The sequence below is a fragment of the Sporothrix brasiliensis genome (genome assembly GCF_000820605.1).
Source record: "Sporothrix brasiliensis 5110 chromosome Unknown Cont16, whole genome shotgun sequence".
NCBI classification, from domain to species: Eukaryota; Fungi; Ascomycota; class Sordariomycetes; order Ophiostomatales; family Ophiostomataceae; genus Sporothrix; species Sporothrix brasiliensis.
In genome coordinates, this window is record NW_024467135.1 from 564590 (window position 1) to 584236 (window position 19647).

At 51.2% G+C, this 19647-nt stretch overlaps 4 protein-coding genes across 4 annotated transcripts; 2 read left to right on the forward strand and 2 right to left on the reverse strand.

Moving 5' to 3' along the window:
- Nucleotides 1–4960: 4960 nt before the first annotated feature.
- SPBR_04191 (uncharacterized protein) lies at nucleotides 4961–6648 on the forward strand (the record flags this gene model as incomplete). The annotated part of the gene is made up of 3 exons (XM_040762474.1): nucleotides 4961–5043; nucleotides 5118–6090; nucleotides 6217–6648. 3 exons carry the CDS (start codon nucleotides 4961–4963, stop codon nucleotides 6646–6648), a joined length of 1488 nt encoding a protein of 495 aa, XP_040621454.1.
- Nucleotides 6649–7312: 664 nt separating this feature from the next.
- SPBR_04347 (complement component 1 Q subcomponent-binding protein, mitochondrial) lies at nucleotides 7313–8319 on the reverse strand (the record flags this gene model as incomplete). The annotated part of the gene is made up of 2 exons (XM_040762630.1): nucleotides 7313–7826; nucleotides 7928–8319. The coding sequence occupies 2 exons, from the start codon at nucleotides 8317–8319 to the stop codon at nucleotides 7313–7315; spliced, it is 906 nt and encodes a 301-aa protein (XP_040621455.1).
- A 3392-nt stretch (nucleotides 8320–11711) lies between these two features.
- SPBR_04428 (translation machinery-associated protein 16) lies at nucleotides 11712–12447 on the reverse strand (the record flags this gene model as incomplete). Its single annotated transcript, XM_040762711.1, has 4 exons — nucleotides 11712–11857; nucleotides 11913–12046; nucleotides 12121–12208; nucleotides 12279–12447. 4 exons carry the CDS (start codon nucleotides 12445–12447, stop codon nucleotides 11712–11714), a joined length of 537 nt encoding a protein of 178 aa, XP_040621456.1.
- A 1439-nt stretch (nucleotides 12448–13886) lies between these two features.
- On the forward strand, nucleotides 13887–15890 carry SPBR_04144 (exodeoxyribonuclease 1; the record flags this gene model as incomplete). The annotated part of the gene is made up of 2 exons (XM_040762427.1): nucleotides 13887–14763; nucleotides 15016–15890. The coding sequence occupies 2 exons, from the start codon at nucleotides 13887–13889 to the stop codon at nucleotides 15888–15890; spliced, it is 1752 nt and encodes a 583-aa protein (XP_040621457.1).
- Nucleotides 15891–19647: the final 3757 nt, after the last annotated feature.

A 19647-nucleotide genomic window follows, 5' to 3' on the forward strand; every position in this document is an offset into this window, starting at 1 on the left:
TTTCAAGCGGACCATTCATATGGCAGACGACCGATCGTAGCCTTGAACGTACACGAGCACACCGTCCCTCTCTGCTTTCCTTTCCTTCTTCTGGTCGTTTGAAATATCGGTCCGGCTATTCGCTGGCTTCATGTCCTTTCTCGACGGACTTCAGTCTTCGGCTGCCGTACTTCGTCTTGTGCAATGATATTTGCAGCACCTGCCGAACCGCCCACATTCTTTTTTTTCGAAGCCATTTCCCATATTTTGAGTCATTCCATGATCCATCCCCCCAAGCGTCTCCCGTCACCCGTGTTGCATTGAATTTACTGGTATTAATGGAACAGCTATATGGTATTCCAAGAAATCTCATTATTACGGAGAGCAGATGGCACCATGGACTGTCGAGGGCGCTCTCTGGGAGTGGATCTTGTACCCGCTGCCGCTCTGTTCCCGCAGGGGTGTGCCAACAACACTTCTAATCACAGCTGCTGAGCCCACCACAGTTATTATCCCCGTGGCGACATTAAACCTGTCGAATATTTTTTGATCATGGTCTGCGTGTCAGTTCATCTCAACCTTATAATCTTACATGAATAAAACAACCGTTAAATCCGCATAGCTGATCATAATTTACGTGTCCTGTTACCAGCCAACATGGAGTAAAACAGCCTCTTCGCCTTGCTGGAGCTACGATCCACTCGCCCACGGTATTTCGAGAGAAGTAATCATTCCCATGTATTCAATGCAGGTCACGACGTTCTTGTAATGTAATACCCCTTATGGTGGAGCCATCCCAATGCCCTTGTCCAACGTCCCGTATACAAGGTGCCAGATAACGCCCCTGACCCCGGCCCACGACGTTCCCCCAAGACCCCATTTACAGTCCGTAGAAGTGACACCCGGATTACGGTGCCAACCCCCTTTGGATTTTGAAGCATAAAGCTCTGCAATGCTTGGCTTTGTATCTCACATTACGGTGTGTTTTTTTAGTCGTGGTATTGTAAAACGGATGGCTATCCTAGCACACACCATGTCCCAAAGAATAGAAATGCCACATCCGCCGTCGGCTGTCCCGTATTTTATCACCCGCCCGTCACCTTCCAACGCACCTACATATGCCCCTTGCACGCCTCCCTCATCGCCCGGAAATCCCGTCTTTCTTAACATCAATGTTGATCTTTTCTGTTTTCGAGAACTATTCCGCGGTGGAAGAATGCGCTTAAAATAGAGATCACGGTCACAAATTAAAGAAGAAACAGAAGAAGCATCACAAGAACTAAGTCGAGATTAGGCTGTGGCAAACGTATATTTTTATAGAATTCAGATGCATCATTTGAAACAACACTTTGGGTCATTTATTGTGCTATTTCCATGTATCAGACCCGGGCGTTCTGCCTTTACAGACGAGACCAGAAAACAGACGGGTGACGTAGGGCTCATGCACACCGCGGCGGTTGACACAGAATAGGCACGGCCGAAGCAGTTAATTGCAAGATAGAGGCAACTTGTTTACTCGAGAGGATTTTGCGTAAAGTCAAGTTGACAAAACGATTCTTTTGCTTCTGTGGACAGACAACGCAATACCGTGCCAACAATGCAAATAACAAAGTTATCTGCGACGCCCACTTACGTCACGGGGTAGATTTGACTGATTTATCTTGGTCCTCGAAGGCCATTTTGGGGCGTCGTCTGGCTGTGCTTTTCAGTTCACGGATTAGTATCCCTTAGTTGTATTAGTTTGCTATGCTCACTTTGTTAAATAATTTGGCCGCCGCGGAGGATTGAGAGGCAAAGATGTACTGATAAAGCGATCCAGTAATCGAACCTATTTTGCCACGACTCTTTATTGTATTCGCCTTCATAATGCAGTGAATAAATTAAGGAAATAAGAATATCAACTTGCCTGTCAGTATCCATTCTCAGCCTCCATGGAAGTTAGCATTTTCTTGATAAAGAGACATCGATATTGTACAGTTATATATGTTCGCGTCTCTGCACAGTGTCGTATCGCTCCAAAGTAAACCTTAAATTGGACAGATTTAGCTGCCGTGTTGTCCTACGTTGACTTGTCACCTGTCTTCGGGCTAGTAGTAAGCGTTATATGTTATTTGGGGTTGGCCACTTGCTTCTGTTTGGGGCGTGGTGCAGGAGAACAATAGATGGTTCTGCGATACTCCCCATGTACATCATCCTCTCTCTTTCGGATCAGTCGCACTTCTCGTCCGCGTCAAAGCCTGTCATGTAGGTTTTACACGCCATACGAGCGTGTAGCGGTGTGAATAAAGGAGGCAAATCATCATTTATTTTGGGCTTTCCTGGGCCATATGCTGTCACCTTGGCCGGGGCCATCGTTTGTCATTATATAAAAAAATCTCCTGTGGCTGGACGACTTTGACCTAAGAAGGACACCGTAGCCGGACCAGGACATGTTGAACAGAGTATACATACGGACGGGACCATCCCAAGGCTTCCGGATGCTCTCATATTATTCTTGCTTTTCCGATCCAGAAATAAACAGCTACCTCTGCCCACAATGAGATCATAAACATCTCAGCAGCTCGTCTTGCATTCCCAATTATCCTACTGTCCTTACCGCGCTGTGATTCAATAATACTCTGCCTTTGACACACTTAACGTCCACATGGTTCCTTTCCTGAGACCTATTGCGGGTTTAATACGGCGATTCTGGCCCATTCTGGTGAGGTGCGAGCCGCATTCTGGAAGCTGTCTCATCCACTGGTGGAGTTGTTGTCGTCTCATCTCGGGTTTGCTTTCAGCGCCCTCGGCGAGACGTGCGAAGAGAAGAAAATGATAGGTAGCTTTGGGAAGGAGCTGCTCTGGTTATATTCGACATTGCTCTGTCATATGATTGCATTGCATCGAGCATATGGTTGACGTTCATAATAATACTGCCATACTTCTCTGCAGACAGTGATGGCGATAATGTATTTAAAAATTGTTCGTCCATGGAATATCGGCCGTGTAATCGTCTCGTGAATGTCTGTTATGACCTGTATTTCTGGCATTTAGAAAAAGAAATAACCAGACGTTAAGTATAATGGAACGTTTGATTTTGGTCCTTTTTATTCTTAGTTATGCACAACATGCAATCCTGGGGAAACGACAAAAATCAATGACGACGGAAATTGACCGAGCAAAAAGTCAAGTAAAGAGTGACTTGACTGCAACAATTTGGTTGCTGCTTGAACATACTTGACCAGAACATGCAAGTGGGCTGCTGAAGAAATGGGGGATGTCAAAGAGCACAGAACAGGTTGACATGCAGGCCAATCAACACGCAGGAATACCAGGATGTTGCCCGATGCGCACCCCTATTGCAATTGTTTACACTCGTCTATTATTTGGGCTTAACGCGAGATGACAAAGTCGGGGTTGTTGTTAGCTGACTAAACAGGTGCCACGCGGTGGTAACGACTCAACGCCCACCAGCCATGTCTTCTCTCAACTTATTCAAAATGCGATATCTGTCAAACGACCACGCCAGATCCCTTGCCTCACTGTTCCCCTCCCACGGTTCGAGCGACAATGAAACGGGACTAGTCACCACAATGGTCGAGTGACCTGGCCGGAAACTTGTGAGAGGAGGCAAGCAAAACAAGTCGAAAAAACTGTCGAAGAGAGCCGATCCATTAGGTGCCAGACGAGCTCTCCTCCATCAATATCGTACACATGAGCCCATGTGCTGCCGCCGGCGCTCCTAGTTCGACTACTGGGCGTCGCAGGACGACGCGCGTGGCGAAATGATTGGCTTGCGAAGCGGCAAGGCTAACGAGAGGGAGCACGAGGCTTCGGCGAGCCACGCGGGCAAAAAGAGAGAAGGCGGTCTTGTTGTGTGTCTTACAAATTGGTTTTATGGCATGTTCAGCAAAGGGACAAAAATCGGTGGCAACAAAGAGGCCTTCGGAAGGGGGCTGCGAAACGAGTAGAGGAACTGGAGACACGAGACACGAGAGAGGACAGTTTACGATCTATTACGAAGTACACAGCGCATTGGTCCTCCACTCCGCGTCTTCCCTTTGCCGGGATTTGCGGAGGACCGTTATCTTCTTCCTTGTTCTCTTTCCAGTGGATATGAATCTCAAAAGTTCCTGTCGTCGTTAGATCTTTTCTGTCCTTACCGCCCTTACAAGAGCTTCCCTAATCTGTCTTCATCCATCGAAAAGACGCAGTCGGTCGCGACGATCAAGTTGGCGCTTATCGGCTTATCGTACAGGCCATTGGTAGTGCTTTTAGGCGATCATAGTGGACCAGACGAGGGGCGAGGGAGTGGCACGAACTTGACCAGGCGACTGTCGCTTCCTGCCATCGCCATCTCTCAGCTGTCTGGCAGGTTGCATTGCTCTGTCCTCTCTGCTCCACACTGTCCGAACCCCGATTTTGGTCGCCCTTGCCGCTTTTAGTGTCTATCTCGCCTGCATTCCTCTCCTGAAGAGGCCCATTTCCAGCGGCCGTCAATCAATCGCGAAACGCCGCCAGGCGAGATTAGCGGCGGCTTTTGCTGAGCTTTCGCGGCATCCACACCTTCTTGTCTTTTTATATCTTGCCTTCTTGTTTGTTTTTTCACGCACATTTCATCGCAAGAATCCCCGGCTTGACTTTCGTCTTTTGGTCCTTCTCATATTCCGATCGATTCGCCCTGTTGCTGTGAGCCACTCCTCCCACTCCTCGCCGGCCGACGTGCCGTCTTTTGACTCACCTGCGCGACTTGTCGTCCAGTTATGATCTGTGACCTGTCTAACTCGCCCCTCCTCCAGCGACACCGCTCCAGCGCCCCGAAAAAACGGGAGTCCGCCAGTTCTCGATTTCGCCACGACAGGCCCGTATCGACGTGGCTGCACTTCATTGCGATCTAACTTCATTTCCTTGTTCTTCCATATTGTCTCCTACTTCATCTCCATCCAATAGCTCTGTCCCTCGCATTATCTACTTCTAGTCCCGCTGTTGCTCGTCTGCCATCATGGCTGAGCTGGCCGCCACCCCCCAAGTCGAAGAGCAGTCCGACGGCTCCAAGCTGCGGACGTTCTTGTCCATCTTAAAGAAGTGAGTCTCGTTGTGGTGCTGCTGCGCCCGCTTGCTGTTGTGCACCTGACCCGACCTAACGGATGTCTCTTCAGGTTCATTGGCGTTTCGGACCTAGCTGCCGTGCGCTTCTCGTTGCCATCACAGCTGCTCGAACCGACGCCCAACCTTGAATACTGGAACTACCTCGACGCTCCCAACTCGTTTATTGCCATTGGCACCTCCGACGAACCCCTCGACCGCATGCTCGAGGTGCTGCGCTTCTGGTTTACCAAGGATCTCAAATATGCCAAGGGCCGGCCATGCAAGCCCTACAACTCGTGCCTGGGCGAGTTCTTCCGCTGCAACTGGGATGCCGAAGACAATGCCCCGCGCATTGTTCACCAAGAATTGCTCGGCGTCGCTGACGGTGCTGCCAAGACAAACGGCACTGCAGCGTCGAGTTCGGCGTCGAGCGTAAAGTCCAACATGTCCCGCGGCAGCTCCAAGAGCGCCGCCGCCGCCGCCGGCACCCGCACCCCTAACCTCTCTGTGCCCCAGAGCGGCTCCAACCCCCGGAATGCCAAGGTCCGGGTGTCATATCTCACCGAGCAGACGTCACACCACCCGCCGGTCAGCGCCTTCTACATTAGCTGCCCGGAGCGCGGCCTGCATGCACGCGGGTTCGACCAGATCACGGCCAAATTTACCGGAACCAGCATCAAGGTCATGCCGGGCGAGCACAACCTGGGCATTTTCATCACGCTGGAGAAGCGCGACAACGAGACGTACCAGCTCACCCACCCGGCGGCCCACCTGGGCGGTCTTTTGCGCGGCGCGCTGAGCGTCAGCGTCGGCGACATGGCCTACATCACCTGCCCGGAAACGAAGCTCAAGGCCATCTTGCACTACTACGATGAGGGTTGGCTAAGCCGGTCGACGAACATGGTGGATGGTGTGATCTTTCGCTACGACCCCAAGAACGACGACAAGATGCGGATCCGTGACGTGCCAGACGAGGACGTCCTCGTGCGGTTAAACGGGCCGTGGAAGGAGAAGATTACCTTTACAATGGGCCCTAAACCATTTGTATGTTTTGCCCAGATCACCGTCCTGTTGTCTTTTCTTTTCAGTTTTTTTTTTTTTTTTGTCCGCGGGGGGGTTGAGTTGGGCTGTCCCATGTAAGCTCTTCATATTCGAGGCTAACATTATCAGAACACACAACCTGCCGAGGCCCAAACAACTATTATCGATATCGCCCCCCTTACCGTGGCGCAGAAAGTGATTCCGCCAGATGACCAGCAGCTCAAGAACGAGTCGCTGCAGCTGTGGGGAGAGGTCACCAAGGCCATCCTCGCCAAACAATTTTCCAAGGCGACGAGCATCAAACAGGAGCTTGAGGAGAGCCAGCGTGAAAAGGCGCGCGAGCGCGAACGCACCGGCATCGCCTGGAACCCCGTCTTCTTCACGCAGGTGACTGGCAACGGCGGCAAGCCCGAGTTGTCTGAAAAGGGTCGCCAGGTGCTCGAACGCGCACAAAATGGCGACTGGAGCATGGTCGGCATCGTGGATGTTGATGCGGAAGCCAAGGAAGAGGAAGAGACAACTGGGACCGTGCCAGATGACGCGACTGAAGTGGTTGCTTGAGAGGATGCATTCATGGCTAGCGTGGCTGGCATTCATGTACAAGTAGAGTGTGCATATGCCTTTTACTTGAGGGGTCTCACTTTGTTGACCCCAGATTCATTAGATCTGAACGATACAGGAAGGCTATAGAGTCATGGGGCAGGCTGAACGAACCAGGATGCCGGGCACCCTTTTTTGCTGGGACCAAAGAACCTGATCGGCGTTTTTTTTTTTTTTTTTTGTGCAGTTGCATTTATTTCAGTCCATTTGGGTCACGTCAGTTTTCGTTTTCTCCCAGTTACATTCACCTTGTTCGTCCCGCTTAGCACAGGATCGACTCCTTCCGGACTCTTCGCATATAGCTTCAACAGTTGAAGGTCAAAGACACTGGACACTCATAGATCCGGCAACTTCCGTTCATTACCACAACTGTTATCACCAGATACGACCACCACATATAAACACGAATAATCGAGCACGCTCATAACAGTGTGGAAGCTAAATGCAGTCATCAACCAAGCCGCAGATGGCGTCAAAACCATCGTTCATGCGTATTTTTTTAGTTCTTCATGCTAGAGTGAGGATCATAAAATACATGTACATCAAAACCAAACCTCCTACTAAACAGTTTCCTGTTTTTCAGTATTTTTACAGAGGCAATTTTTTGCATTCATCACTATTCCCTTCAAGCGTCGACAAACGTCTTCAGGTTGTTTAGGAAACCCAGGTACTCGCGCTGTTCCTTGGCATCAAGGTAGTCCGGCACGAACACGGCCAGCGCCTGCGTAATACCGCGCTCCTCCAGGTAACGGTCAAGCAGCACCTGCAGGTCCTCATCCAGGCTACCAAAGGCAGGGCCGGGGTACACGCGCTGCGCCGAGTGGGCCGCGTCGGCTGTGGCCTCGTGGGCGTGGGCGGCATCCTTGTAATAGTACAGGTTATCCACAACCAGACCGCCGTCCTGTGCCGTCGCCTCGACACTCAAAGCACCCTGGCCGGGCTTCTCGACGACAATGGCTAGGCGGCACGGGACCGACGCAGAGTCGGTATCAATGTCCTCGCCGTCCTCGGCACCGGCCTCCTCGGCCTTGCGGGCGCTGTTGCCACCCTCAATGTCCTCGTCAGCCAACGCCGAGTCCTCGTCGTACATTTCGGGGTCATAGTTGGCCAGGTCGGCAACCGAAAACGTCACAGTGATCCTGAAAAGAGAATATTGTTAGTTGCAGTTCACAGTCGGGAGAGAAGACACCAATTTTCTGCCATTCTTCCGCCCCGTCTTCCCCCAAGAGCAAAAACGTACTTCTCGTTGTTGTAAGTACGGCGCAGAACAACCTCCTCGCGGCCCGGAACGTCCTCAATCTCAAATAGGCCGCTCTCAAGGAAATCCTTGACGCTGGTCGCCTCGGGCTCGTTCTCACGGATCTCCGTCTCAAACTGAATCTCACTGGACAGCTTGGCAGACAGCTCCTCGTCAATCTCGTTGTTAGCGGGGGCCCGGCGGGCAGCAACCGAAGAGAAGGCAGACACGCTGGTGCGGATCAGGGCTGCAGAGCGCAGGCCATTGGCAATCTGGAACGCCGACGGGTGGGCGGCGGTCGAGGTGAGCAGAGACGACCGGGAAACGGTCGGAGCGCGGCTGAGGCGGGCAGCGGCGCGGGGCGCCGCACGGGAAACCATGCGCAGAGACATCATTGTGCTTATGGAGTGTTTGCAGAAAGGTAACTGTCGAGTTCTGGTACAGAGCGGTGCATGCGACGAATGTGTGGCGGATATTGCGACGTACTTACAAGCTTCTGAAAATCCTCCAGAGCTTTGCCCAAATTTTCTAGCTGTGAGAGACGTTGCCCCACCACTGTTTTGACAGCCCAATGCCGTCAATGTATTGGTTAAAAATGGCCCCACGTGATTGTGTAATTTGCAGACTTGGCTTCGACAGTGAAATTAGACGGAAATGGGCCAAAAAGTCTAAACTCACGATGCCTTTTCGACGTCGCCTTCTCTTTCACACTACAACCGTGAGCCATTTGACAAGTCGAGCCAAGTATCAGCAAAGGAATATAAAAGCCATGCCATGAAGATAAAAAAAAAACGAGATACACGACCAAGACCCAACTATCGGCGCGGAATATATTCCCTGTCCCTTCCCACAACCCTGGCTAAGGATAGGTCCTGCCTTTCCCTCTCGGTAATCCTTTTAGTGTCATGGCCTCTTTTTATTCTCCCAACGCGCCATATCTATTTGTAGCTTCTTGCCCAAGTCCACAACACCGCTTTTATGTCTTCCCACTTCGTATTGCGTGACCTGTCTGCTGGCGTACGTACAGGCCAGGCGTGGCTTATCACCGCTCTTCACGATATGGCACTCGAGGGCCGGCCAGTGGCGCTGGCTCGTCTTGTCAAAAACTCGTCACTTGAGACTGATTCGACGCCTTGTTGATGACACTCGAGATATTCGCGACTCGAAGGACTCTTTGCAACCCCAACACTGATAGGGTGTCGGACTGCGCTGAATGCCTGGCCCGGTACCGCAGCTGCCAAAGACGCCGCTACGGCGTGCCGTTAGGCACAGGCTCTCCGAAATGAGCACTGTATCTTCATGGCTGCAAAGACAACAGATACGGACGTGGGAAACGTAGAGACACATGATTACTAAATATGTTAGCCAAATTAGGTTTTTTTTAAAAAAAAAATCCTATGCACGACATGAAAGGACGGCAAGAGAAAGAAAAGAAGATCAGTACATGCATACAGAGGAGGCGTAAGATCTATGTTGAGTTCTGGCTGGTGGAAACCTTCCAGCTTGTGAGTGCCAATGAGCTGGTTGACAAGCGTTCTGGTTCATGTCTACGCTTGTTAATCCATATAGCCACATCCACCGGCGGTCATGGGGAGACGGAGGGGGACAGGAGCGTTATATATGAGAATTGGTTGTTCTCACGAAAAGGCGCATGGTGGCCGAAAGTTGCGTGGTATCAGGGATCGTTAGAGACAAAAGTATCTGATTTGCGTCCGGGGGTCAGTAATCCTTCAGGGTGCTCTGATCTGGGGACATGTAAGTTGGCTTGTGCTGTAACATTTATTTCCTTTTTCTTTCAAAGGTACGAGAACCAAGTGAACATATACAAGCGAGTCTGCCTTAACATGTCAAGACATCGTCTTATTCCTGCTATCCGTCATGCGGCACATATGAAAGAGTTATGGTACCTGTCGGCCTAGAAAAAGGGTATTTTCCCTTAATAGGGTTAAAAAGAAGCTACCCACTCTGTCATTGCCATGATATGCCCCGTTCTCTAGATATACACGCCTTTGTATACATGCTCGTGCATCTGGAAAGAACAAGTATAGATAAGAAGGGAAAATTGCGCCACGCGGCGGAATCTGTCTGCATCTGCACTTTAATTGATGCACAACTTAGATTTCAGCGCAGTGCACAGCGTGACAAAAGAAGGCAGTAGGGAAACGCAGCAAAGGGCATGCAGGGCGCGAGGAAAAGCCGTGGAAGGACATGGGCTAGAGCTGGGACAAACCGTTTTCTAGGAGTGTCTGAGGAAACATACGAGAAGGTCTCCGCAGGTGAGGAGACATGGCCGCTTTTTTGAGACAAATGTAACGGCAGAAGTAGATACTCCGTATATCAAGAAAAACAATACAAGAAATGGTGAACAGCACAACGCATCTGCAACTTTATTTTCATGAGGAATAGACTGAGATTCTACTAGCTTGGGCTGCCCGTCTGGTCATTAAGCACAAATTGGGCAGGGCGAAAGATATCGGGTAGAGGTGCCTCAGTTCTGTTTCAGGTAGATATATCAAAGACAACGAGGCAGCTGCAAACCCTAGCATGGGAATATCGCCTCATCAATTTCGACCGCAGGGGTGGTCTCGTCGTCTTTCTTGTCTTGGGGTAACCTTTCACATTTCGACGTGCGACGGCTAGCTGCTGCCCTTTTCGCCATGGCACCATGCTGATTTTGTGCGTCGAGGGGAAGCCTTACCAAGGCATTTAGGAAATATAGTGGTACGGAAAGAGATGTTGGCCTGAGGGACGTTAGTTTACACAGGCTCAAGGAGGCTGGAACAGGGTGGTTTCGACCGTAGACGCTGGGCTTCGGTGCCTCAACGACTCCTGGTGTAACCTGTGTGCCTCTACAAAATATTTCGCTTGACTCGCTCCGAAGCATCGCATGAAAGAGGTCATGACACGAGGTGGGAAAAGAAATCAACTCAACAAACAAAAGCAACAGCATCGCGACGGATACAAGCCTTCCACTAGATAAGATACTTATACATATAGAGGGCTCATTTCTAGGTTGGGCGATCTTCGAGATGACGCTCCGGAGACTTGATGGCAGGGCATATCTCAACAGACCTGACACATTCAAAATTTCGGGGCTGCATATGCATATGCGCGGAGAGCGAAAGAGCGAATAGAGGAGTAGCAGAAAATAATCAACACAGCAGTTCTCGCGGCTGCCGCTCGCCACTTTCTGGTGGAGAGAGAAGATCCTTAGGACAGGGGGTACGGTGTGGCTGCGCGTATCCGTAAAAGCGAAAGGCCACGACGGACGGAAGGTATGCAGAGAAGAGTTGCCCCGTTTGTTCCCGAAGAATAGAAGTTGCCGACACCCGTCGCCAAGTCGCATAACGCGCAAACAGCAACCATAGTACACCCGTCTCCGCGGGAGCGTCAGGGCAAAAACTCCGTATCTCGGTTCCCAACAGCCCCAATTTGTCCTCCAATGCGCGACGAGAAACATCCATTTAAAGTGAGCCAACGTAAAGTAACGTCGGGTCGCCGGACACTCGGACGGCCGGTAATCGACGCGGAACGAAAATGCAGGCGAAGCACTCGCAGGAAGCTCGAAGAACACCAATGGCTAGCCTCAACGTCGCCAAAGTAGTAACGCTATGGCGGCTGTTTGTCACCAGCAGCGCCCATATTGTGCATCGTCTCCGGCTTCGTGCTCTGCCCCCGTATTCCGAGTGCTGCTTGCCGCGCACATCGTCCGCCAGGCGGTGTACGTGCCACTGTTGCACACTTGCTGGTGTTGCAAGGACAGGCAAAGGATTCTTCGTCCAAGTCTCTAGTCCTTGTTCGGGGGGAAGGTTGCCGGCCGTACAGCACCCGCTTCGTTGATGCGCACCCAGGAAAGACTGTTCAACTGCAACCACGAACCCTCCCACCGCTCCAGAGCCGAAACATTGTCTTTCGATGTGAGGTCGGGAGCCACTGCTCCAGGTTAGCCATTTGGGACTTTTGAAAACACGCAGCCGTTGAAACCTACAAAATCCATTCTGAAACTCCTTTTCCAGAGCAATCATCTTGACCTTGAGCGCATCCTCACGCGTACTAGCTGGCCGCCCCGGTCGACGAGTCCGCTTCAGCGCGTCCATCTCCTCGTCGTACTGGTGCACAAAACTGAATTGTTAGCACCGCACATTCTAATCAGAGAACGGGTGTAATACCCAGACAAGGGCCTAATTCAGGCGTACCTCTTCACAGCAGCTATGAATTGGTCGGCGTCAAAGACATCGATGCCCGTTTCGCGAACGGAATCTTGGAAAAACCCTGCACGATCGACTGCTGCGTGTCAGCCGTAGCCCAAAGCAATAACGCTGCAGGCAGGAAACCAGCCATTACATGCTCATACCAAATGACTGTTCGTGCATCTTTCTGCTCGTCGCGAGCTTCCCAAGGCGGCCATCGCGGGCCAGGGCTTTGCGCAAGCGTCGGGAGTCCCGCGACCCTTCATGGACCGTCCCCAAAGGACCCTTCTTCTTCACAATCTGCTTGCGCGTCTTGTCTAGTGTTCGCTGCATCGTGGCCTGCGTAGTGATGCCGTGTCTTTTTGAGAGGTATTGCGTCCGAGTTTTGCGTGTTGGAGTTTGGTGATGTAGGGTGGATTCTTCACATTTCAGCGTTGGCTAGCCTTTTTCTTCTTTCTTTCTTTCTTTTCTTTTCTTTTTTTTTTTTTTTTTTTTTTTTTTTTTTTTTGGTTGCACCTTCTAGAACAACACTTAAATCGGATTCGGACCTAGCGGGGGAGGGGCGACCCACTACTTTCCAGTTGCCCTGGAAATACCGGGCCGCTTGACGCTATTTCCTATTTGGCAGTAATTCGTAAGGCCAGGCCTTTTACGCGCTGGGGCGAGACGCGCTTTCTTCGTCGTGTAGAATAGGCTCTTCCCTTGTCTGTGGTGTGGCGCGTACGCCGGCGTGGGACACTCAACACGCGACCTGCCATGACCTGTCCAGGTACGGCAACCACCTCCAGTCGACGCGGAGCAGCTCCTTCCTGTCTTGCCGCGTCAAAGTTCCAAAGAACAGCGACTTTCTCTCCTACCTCACCAGCCCTGAACTGAAGAGATACTTCTAGCACTTCGTATCTCTTTTTTTCTTCTGCCCCTTTACACTTCAACACATTCTCTTTCTGTCTCAGCGCGTTATATTCTCCACGTTGCTTCAGCCGTATATTACCTCGCGTTCCGACTCGCGTCGGTCTGTAATTCTCGCCTCTTTGGTCGTCTTGCATGGACCGCGCGAGCAGTTTCTTGACAGCCGCCATCTCACACGCCCTGAAAAGTCTTCGCATTTGAACAAGGTCTTCTCACGTCTGTCATACGAACCGATTACTTTGGCGTTCGTCACAGCATCGTCGTTACGACGTCGCCTAGACTTGCACATAAACTTCAGCTTTACCGCCTCGACGACATATCACCTACCCGAACCGCATGGCCGACGCCTGTGCCCATCCTTGAGCCAAAGTCCCTCCGCTGCCGGGCGCTGCCTCCTTCGCGGCCTCAGGATGGGTATCTCCGGTATGATTTCCTGAACCTTGGCCGTATTTGTTGGTCGAGACGGAATTGCCGTGCTGACATGAAGTTTAGGATTGCTTCCCCTTCTCAAGTCCATCCAGCGGCCCATAGAGCTGAAGAAATATACCGGTGAGACTTTCGCTGTCGACGCCTATGGGTGGCTGCACCGCGGTGCTATTAGCTGTGCCTTGGAACTAGCTCAAGGTCGACCAACAAGAAAATATGTCGACAGTGTTTTGCACCGCGTCCGTATGGTCCAGCACTTTGGTGTTACGCCATATCTCGTCTTTGATGGCGATTTTCTTCCAAGCAAAGCTTCTACCGAAGCGTCGCGTGCGAAACGCCGAGAGGAAAGCCGCAAGGCTGGCCAGGAGCTCATGAATGCCGGCAACCCAAAGCAGGCATTTGTTGAATTCCAAAAAGCAATCGACATAACCCCCGAAATGGCATGCCATTTGATCGAGGAACTCAAGAAGCTCGGTCTTCCCTACATCGTTGCTCCCTACGAAGCTGATGCCCAAATGGTCTATCTTGAACGCGAGGGTCTCGTCAACGGCATTATTTCCGAAGACTCCGATCTTTTGGTGTTTGGAGCCAAACGCCTTTTGACAAAGCTAGATACGCACGGCCGCTGCATCGAAATCAACCGTCGAGAGTTCTGTGCCTGCAGAGAGGTTTCGCTCACAGATTTTTCTGACACAGACTTTCGACGCATGGCCATTCTCAGTGGCTGTGACTACCTTGAAGGAATTGGCAACATCGGCCTCAAAACCGCGTACCGGATGATACGAAAACACAAAACAATCGAAAAGGTTGTCCGCATGCTGCAGTTTGATGGCAAATTCAAAGTTTCTGAAAACTACATGGCCGCGTTCCGCCAAGCAGAGCTGACATTTCTTCACCAACGGGTGTTTTGTCCTGTCAAGCAAGAACTTGTTCTTCTCTCAGAGCCGACAAATGGCCTTGATGTCGAGGAAATGTGCTTCATTGGTCGAAAAATCGACAATGATATCGCCCGAGGTGTTGCTATTGGCAGCCTAAACCCTATGACAAAAGAGCCCATCATTTTGCCCTTGTCTCCGGGCAAAAAACGACGGGCAAGCAGCGTCACAAGCAGTGTTACGGGTCCAAGAAGCTCGCCTTCTATTTCAGCCTTTGCCAACACTGGAAACCAGCAGCCGTTCGGCAAACCAATCAACGAATACTTTGCCAAACGCCGCGAGTCCGCACAGCGGATACCCCTAGGTGCAATGGACCCGAATTGTTTCTCTGTTGACAAACAAGAGGTCGCAGCCTTGACGCAGAATGGGCTGACACCCCGTGTGTTTCCTCTGCCACGGCCGTACGTGGATGGTGGCCACACATCACGAAATGGATCAGCAATTGGAGAAAGCTCACGACTGCGGCGGCGACAAACCGAATCCTTATCTAGTCTTTTACAGCTTGGTGCTTCTCCTTCTAATCCCGCCACCAGTTCCAACCGAAGAACGACAACTTCGATGCTACCTCCGCATTCGCAGTCCGACTCATTTCATCAGGATGCCCGGTCTCGGAGCGACACTATGTCTTCAGCAAGGCCACAGAAGAAGGCAAAGCTCTATTTTGATGAAAGTAAGGCACCCGTCCTGTCATCCAAAGGCTTTGAGCGCAGCAAGTATTTCCCGGTGACCTTTGCTGCCGTTGCTGCTTCCCCATCCACAAAGAAGCCAACTCGGCTTACAGATTCAAATTTCATGTCAGACGATTCAGTCGAAGAAGCCATGTTAAGTCTACCGGACATCGTTGATTGGGATGTTCACATGTCCAACAAATCCGCAAAGTCGACAGTGTCAGTTTTTGAGGACGCACGACCGACGGACGATTGTACTATTGTTCCTGACAGCGACGGTGTTGAGGTCCCGGCCAGCCCAGCCGACTTTAATAGCCAGCAAACGGAGGATGTGGTCACATCGCAAGAAGATACCCCAATCACTCGTGTATCACTTGACCGGTTTTCGTACACCGGAGCGTTAAAATTCGCGCACGGGCTACCAACTCCCGACACAAGCTTTATAGAAAGCCACGAGAAACCAACAACGAAGCCGAGTATCCTCACTCCGCCCTCGTCCATCTCACAGCGACAGGCCAACCAACATCAGACCAACGCGCCGAGAATGAGCCTGGGCGAGCTTGTCGAGAACACATCGGTAACCCGCTCAGAGCGGCCACGAAGCTCCACCAAACGAATTCGACGGGGTATGGAGGCTTCGATACCTATCAACCCATCGTTTGTACCCCTTCCACCTGCCGATCTGGACGAAGTCGCGGCGCTGAACCGTCCTCAAGGCAGCGAAGACCAAATTGTCCCCGATAGTGACGGAGATGACGATGACGACAAGGTCGCCGAACAGAGAGGTCAGCGGGCGCCGGGCGGTCGCTTGGACCTTTCCCGATTTTTGTGTGCATAGATGATATCCAGCGCTATTTCGCATTCTTTTGTTCTATTAGCTACTCGAACGGTGTGAAGCCTGTATAAATCCCTCAAGCGACGCCGGCTGCACGGCTATTTGCACGGCGTCGGAGTTTATCTTACTTTTGTTTCTCGCTTATTATTGATCTTGGATGCGGTTTGTGATAGAATTGTATCCGAGTCGTTATCTCTAAATTAATTGTTATGAAACGGGCTTGGAGAATAAGAAGCCTCGTATATAAAGCTGTGAATTAAGTTTCGTCACCAATTGTTTTGTTTGTTTGGCTTGCATACTTTTTGGTCAACGATAGTAGGTATTGAAGCACCATGATATTGTGGCGGGTAACAAGTGAAAACAGAACATGAGCGTATCGCCAATAAAAAGTCTCTTGCTATCCCAATCGAGTTATCGTAAAGACGTAGAGTCGATACTCAACAGGGTATGGTAAATGCAGTCAATTTCTGTTTATCACTGTTTATAATGCAAACACTGGACAACCTATAACTGAACGACGAAAATCTATCTTGAGTTCGATTTGAAACAGGGTAGAATCAAAATACCGTCAAAATGAGAGTCAATAATTGGGGGCAGAGAACACACAAGACCTGTAAAAGAGACAACAAAAAATAGCACGCTATGAATGGAAGATGGATAGACCAAGAAGAAAAGGGAGACGCCAGAAAACCCAGCAGACAGAGAAACAAGAGGGAAAACAAAGGAAGAATAATCAGAGAAAATAAAACGATAAATAAATCGATGTGGAGATCAACGTATGGCCTAGGAACTCACGTGCTCTACTGCACATAATGACTGCATTAAATCCCCCTTCACGAAACACCGCTGTCGTTGTCGTTGGATTCTCCCATCTGTACTTTTCTGTTTCCGGTTCCTGAAACGCTTTTGGATATCGGCTCAGACGAATGCTCGTCTCCCTCGACATGCGTAATCTGGGAAGGGTATGGGCCACTCCGAGTTATATTCTGTATGCCCATATGCACAGTAGCAATGCCTCTGGAATCCCAGGCACCAGTTGCTGAGACGTGTTCTGGCCCTTGGTCAGACTGCGACCGAGACATCACCACGCTGTCCGGTTTTCTCGAGCCTGCACCTCCGACGCTACCGCTGCTACTACCGCTCCTTGTGTCGCTGTTATTTGCAAGAGCACCTGTGCCATAAGCCGTGGGAACAGGTCGGAAAGCAGACGGTTCCCCAACCTCCAACCACACCGTAAATGGGCCGTGCAGGTAAGGTGGCCTCTCGTGGTGATGCTCTTGATGCCTTTCCTCCCACTGCCGATAGCTAGTGTTGACATCTGCGAAAGGATTCGTCGTTTGTGGAGACGGTTCTGTTTGTACAAGAGACGATTGGCTATTCCTTCGCAGAGAAGGTATTTGCCGTGCACCCGCTGTCATAGATCGACCGTCCACAGACTGAGGTAAGCTGCGATCATGTGGAAGGTACGCTCCCGCTTGGTTGGGCGGCGGTGCCGTATTGGCGGGGATGGACGAGAGCCGAGTTTGGTAGTGAGCGTGGCCGTACGCAGATGGCTGAGACTGAGCGCTTGTGTTGCGAGACATTGGCTGCGAAGTATATCCATCAACATTCTGGTTTGGTCGTAAAAAATTGCGTTGAATCTGCTGAGATTCAAGTGCGGTTTGTTCCTGAGACGGCCCCGTGGGTTGTTGCAAATACTGAGAAGACTGCCGGGAGTGGCTCGGGTGTAGCGGTGCCTGGTAGGAAGCCGCTGTTCGGTCTTGGGCGGCAATCCCAATACTCAACTCAGACGAACTTATTCGCTGGTTGCCAGGGTGGTAGACATCGCTGCCCCATTGATGGATGGAATCTGGTAGGGTACTTTGAGCAATACTATCTGTGTTCTCGACATTGCCATCATTCACGATACTTTCCTCCTGATGCGTTGTAATCGAATTGGAGAGATATTGGGATGAGGAGTGATACGGAGGGGGCATGAACGGGCCATAGCCCTGGTTAGGGGTTGATCTGGCTGTCCGAGAGCCCCTCAAAAATGTCCCAGGCTGCGAGCGGAGCAGGCTATCAATGCTGCTTGCAAGTGCATCCTCCGTATCCGGCGCGGCAGATGCAATTTCGGGATCAGATGGGGCGATATTCTCAGTTTTCTGTTCTTCTGAAGCAACAAAGGAACTCGCTGAAGCAGAACCAAATGACAAAAGCTCCTTGAGACCCCTGAGACGCTTCAGTGAGTTCCTGAAACTTGATGGTGGGGACTGTGAGGTCCTTTTTGGAGAGTTGAAAGACATCGCGACGACATCTGACGGTACGGTTCCGTGCCCATCCTCTACGCCGTGGCGGGCGGACTCGTGTCCCTTTGTGTTTTCATAAAGGGTTATAAGGGGTCGGACGCCCAATGTCCCTGTGCTCTGTGCTCGGTTCTTGCTTTGATTCTGGTCGGTATCCCTTTTGGTGCCGTCTTCTAGTATCGTCGGTTCTAGTCTCGGGCGTGGAGGCGATGCTGAGTTGGCCCAAGACCGAAATTTACTGAGAGAGTGCTTTGCCACGCCGCCGGTCACCGAGGAGCCGTGTTCGGGAAGCTCTGCTTTGAAGCTATCGCTTTCAGGAATGAACAAGGATCCTTCCGCAAACTCGCGGCTCACGCTGCTTCGAGGGTCGCTGATGTTTTTATCTCTCCACGCCCCTGCTCGATCTCGGTATCGGTGCTCGTAGTTCCGTTGAACAACGCGGTGATTAAGTACGGCAGGATCAGAGTAAAGCATCCCAAATCCTGCCGACGGAGAGTCGTAATCCTTTGCCTCTGGCCTGATAGGCGAAATATCCGGAAGCTTCGGCGTTGGCACTTCGGTTACAGCCTGGTCAGTTCCATTGTCGTCCTCCGGAGATGGTGGGGCAGGAATTGTATTCTGGGCCGTCGGGTATGGTACATGCCAGCCATATGGATCACCACCCCCTGGGACGAAGGGAGAGAAGATAAGGTCTGGTGACTGGTACAGAGTTCCGCCGCTAGCATTGGCAATTGGAGGGTTGGTCCACACTTGGTGCACTGGAGCTTTCCCTTTCCCGTCGTTGGGATGTAGAATTGTGTCGCCGAATTGCATTTCTGCTTCGAGGTCGATTGGACTGTCGATATCCATGTTGATTGCGGGGTTGGTGTTAATGATGTGAACGCCAGCTCTTTCGTCATCAAATCCAGTACCCGTTCGCGAGGAGATTCCCGAGTTGTCAGTACTAGCTTGGCTGGATGAGTTGGCAGAACCGGCTACCGAGGAGTCTGAAAAGCTGTTTGCACGTTCGAAAACAGATGTGGTTGTTAGGCTCTCGTAACTTGATGGGCGCGTGCCCATCTCGTTGAAAATGTGAGCCTGCGTGACTTCCGAGAGCTTCATGATAGCTTCCTCGCAGGCACCGAGTCGAGAACGGATCTGTACCCCGGCACTGGCCAGGCCGGGAGGAAGTGGCGATTTCTTTTCTGAGTTGGCCAAGTGTTGTAACAACATCTCACCGTGTATTTTGAAGCAGCGGTAATCGTCCAATAGACCGGGTCTTCTACCATTAAGCCTATCCGCCTCATCAAAAGCATGGCAGAACACATCTGCCGAGCGCTCGAGCCAGAAGTCGGCATCTTTAGTAGCAGTAAGAACATCAACAAAGAAGCGCTGGACAACGGTGTGAATTCGGAGCAAGTCAACAGATTCGGACCTCCTTTCATGGCTCTGTTTGGAACTGGTTTGCGAACTCGTTGGCGAGACAGAATCCGCCT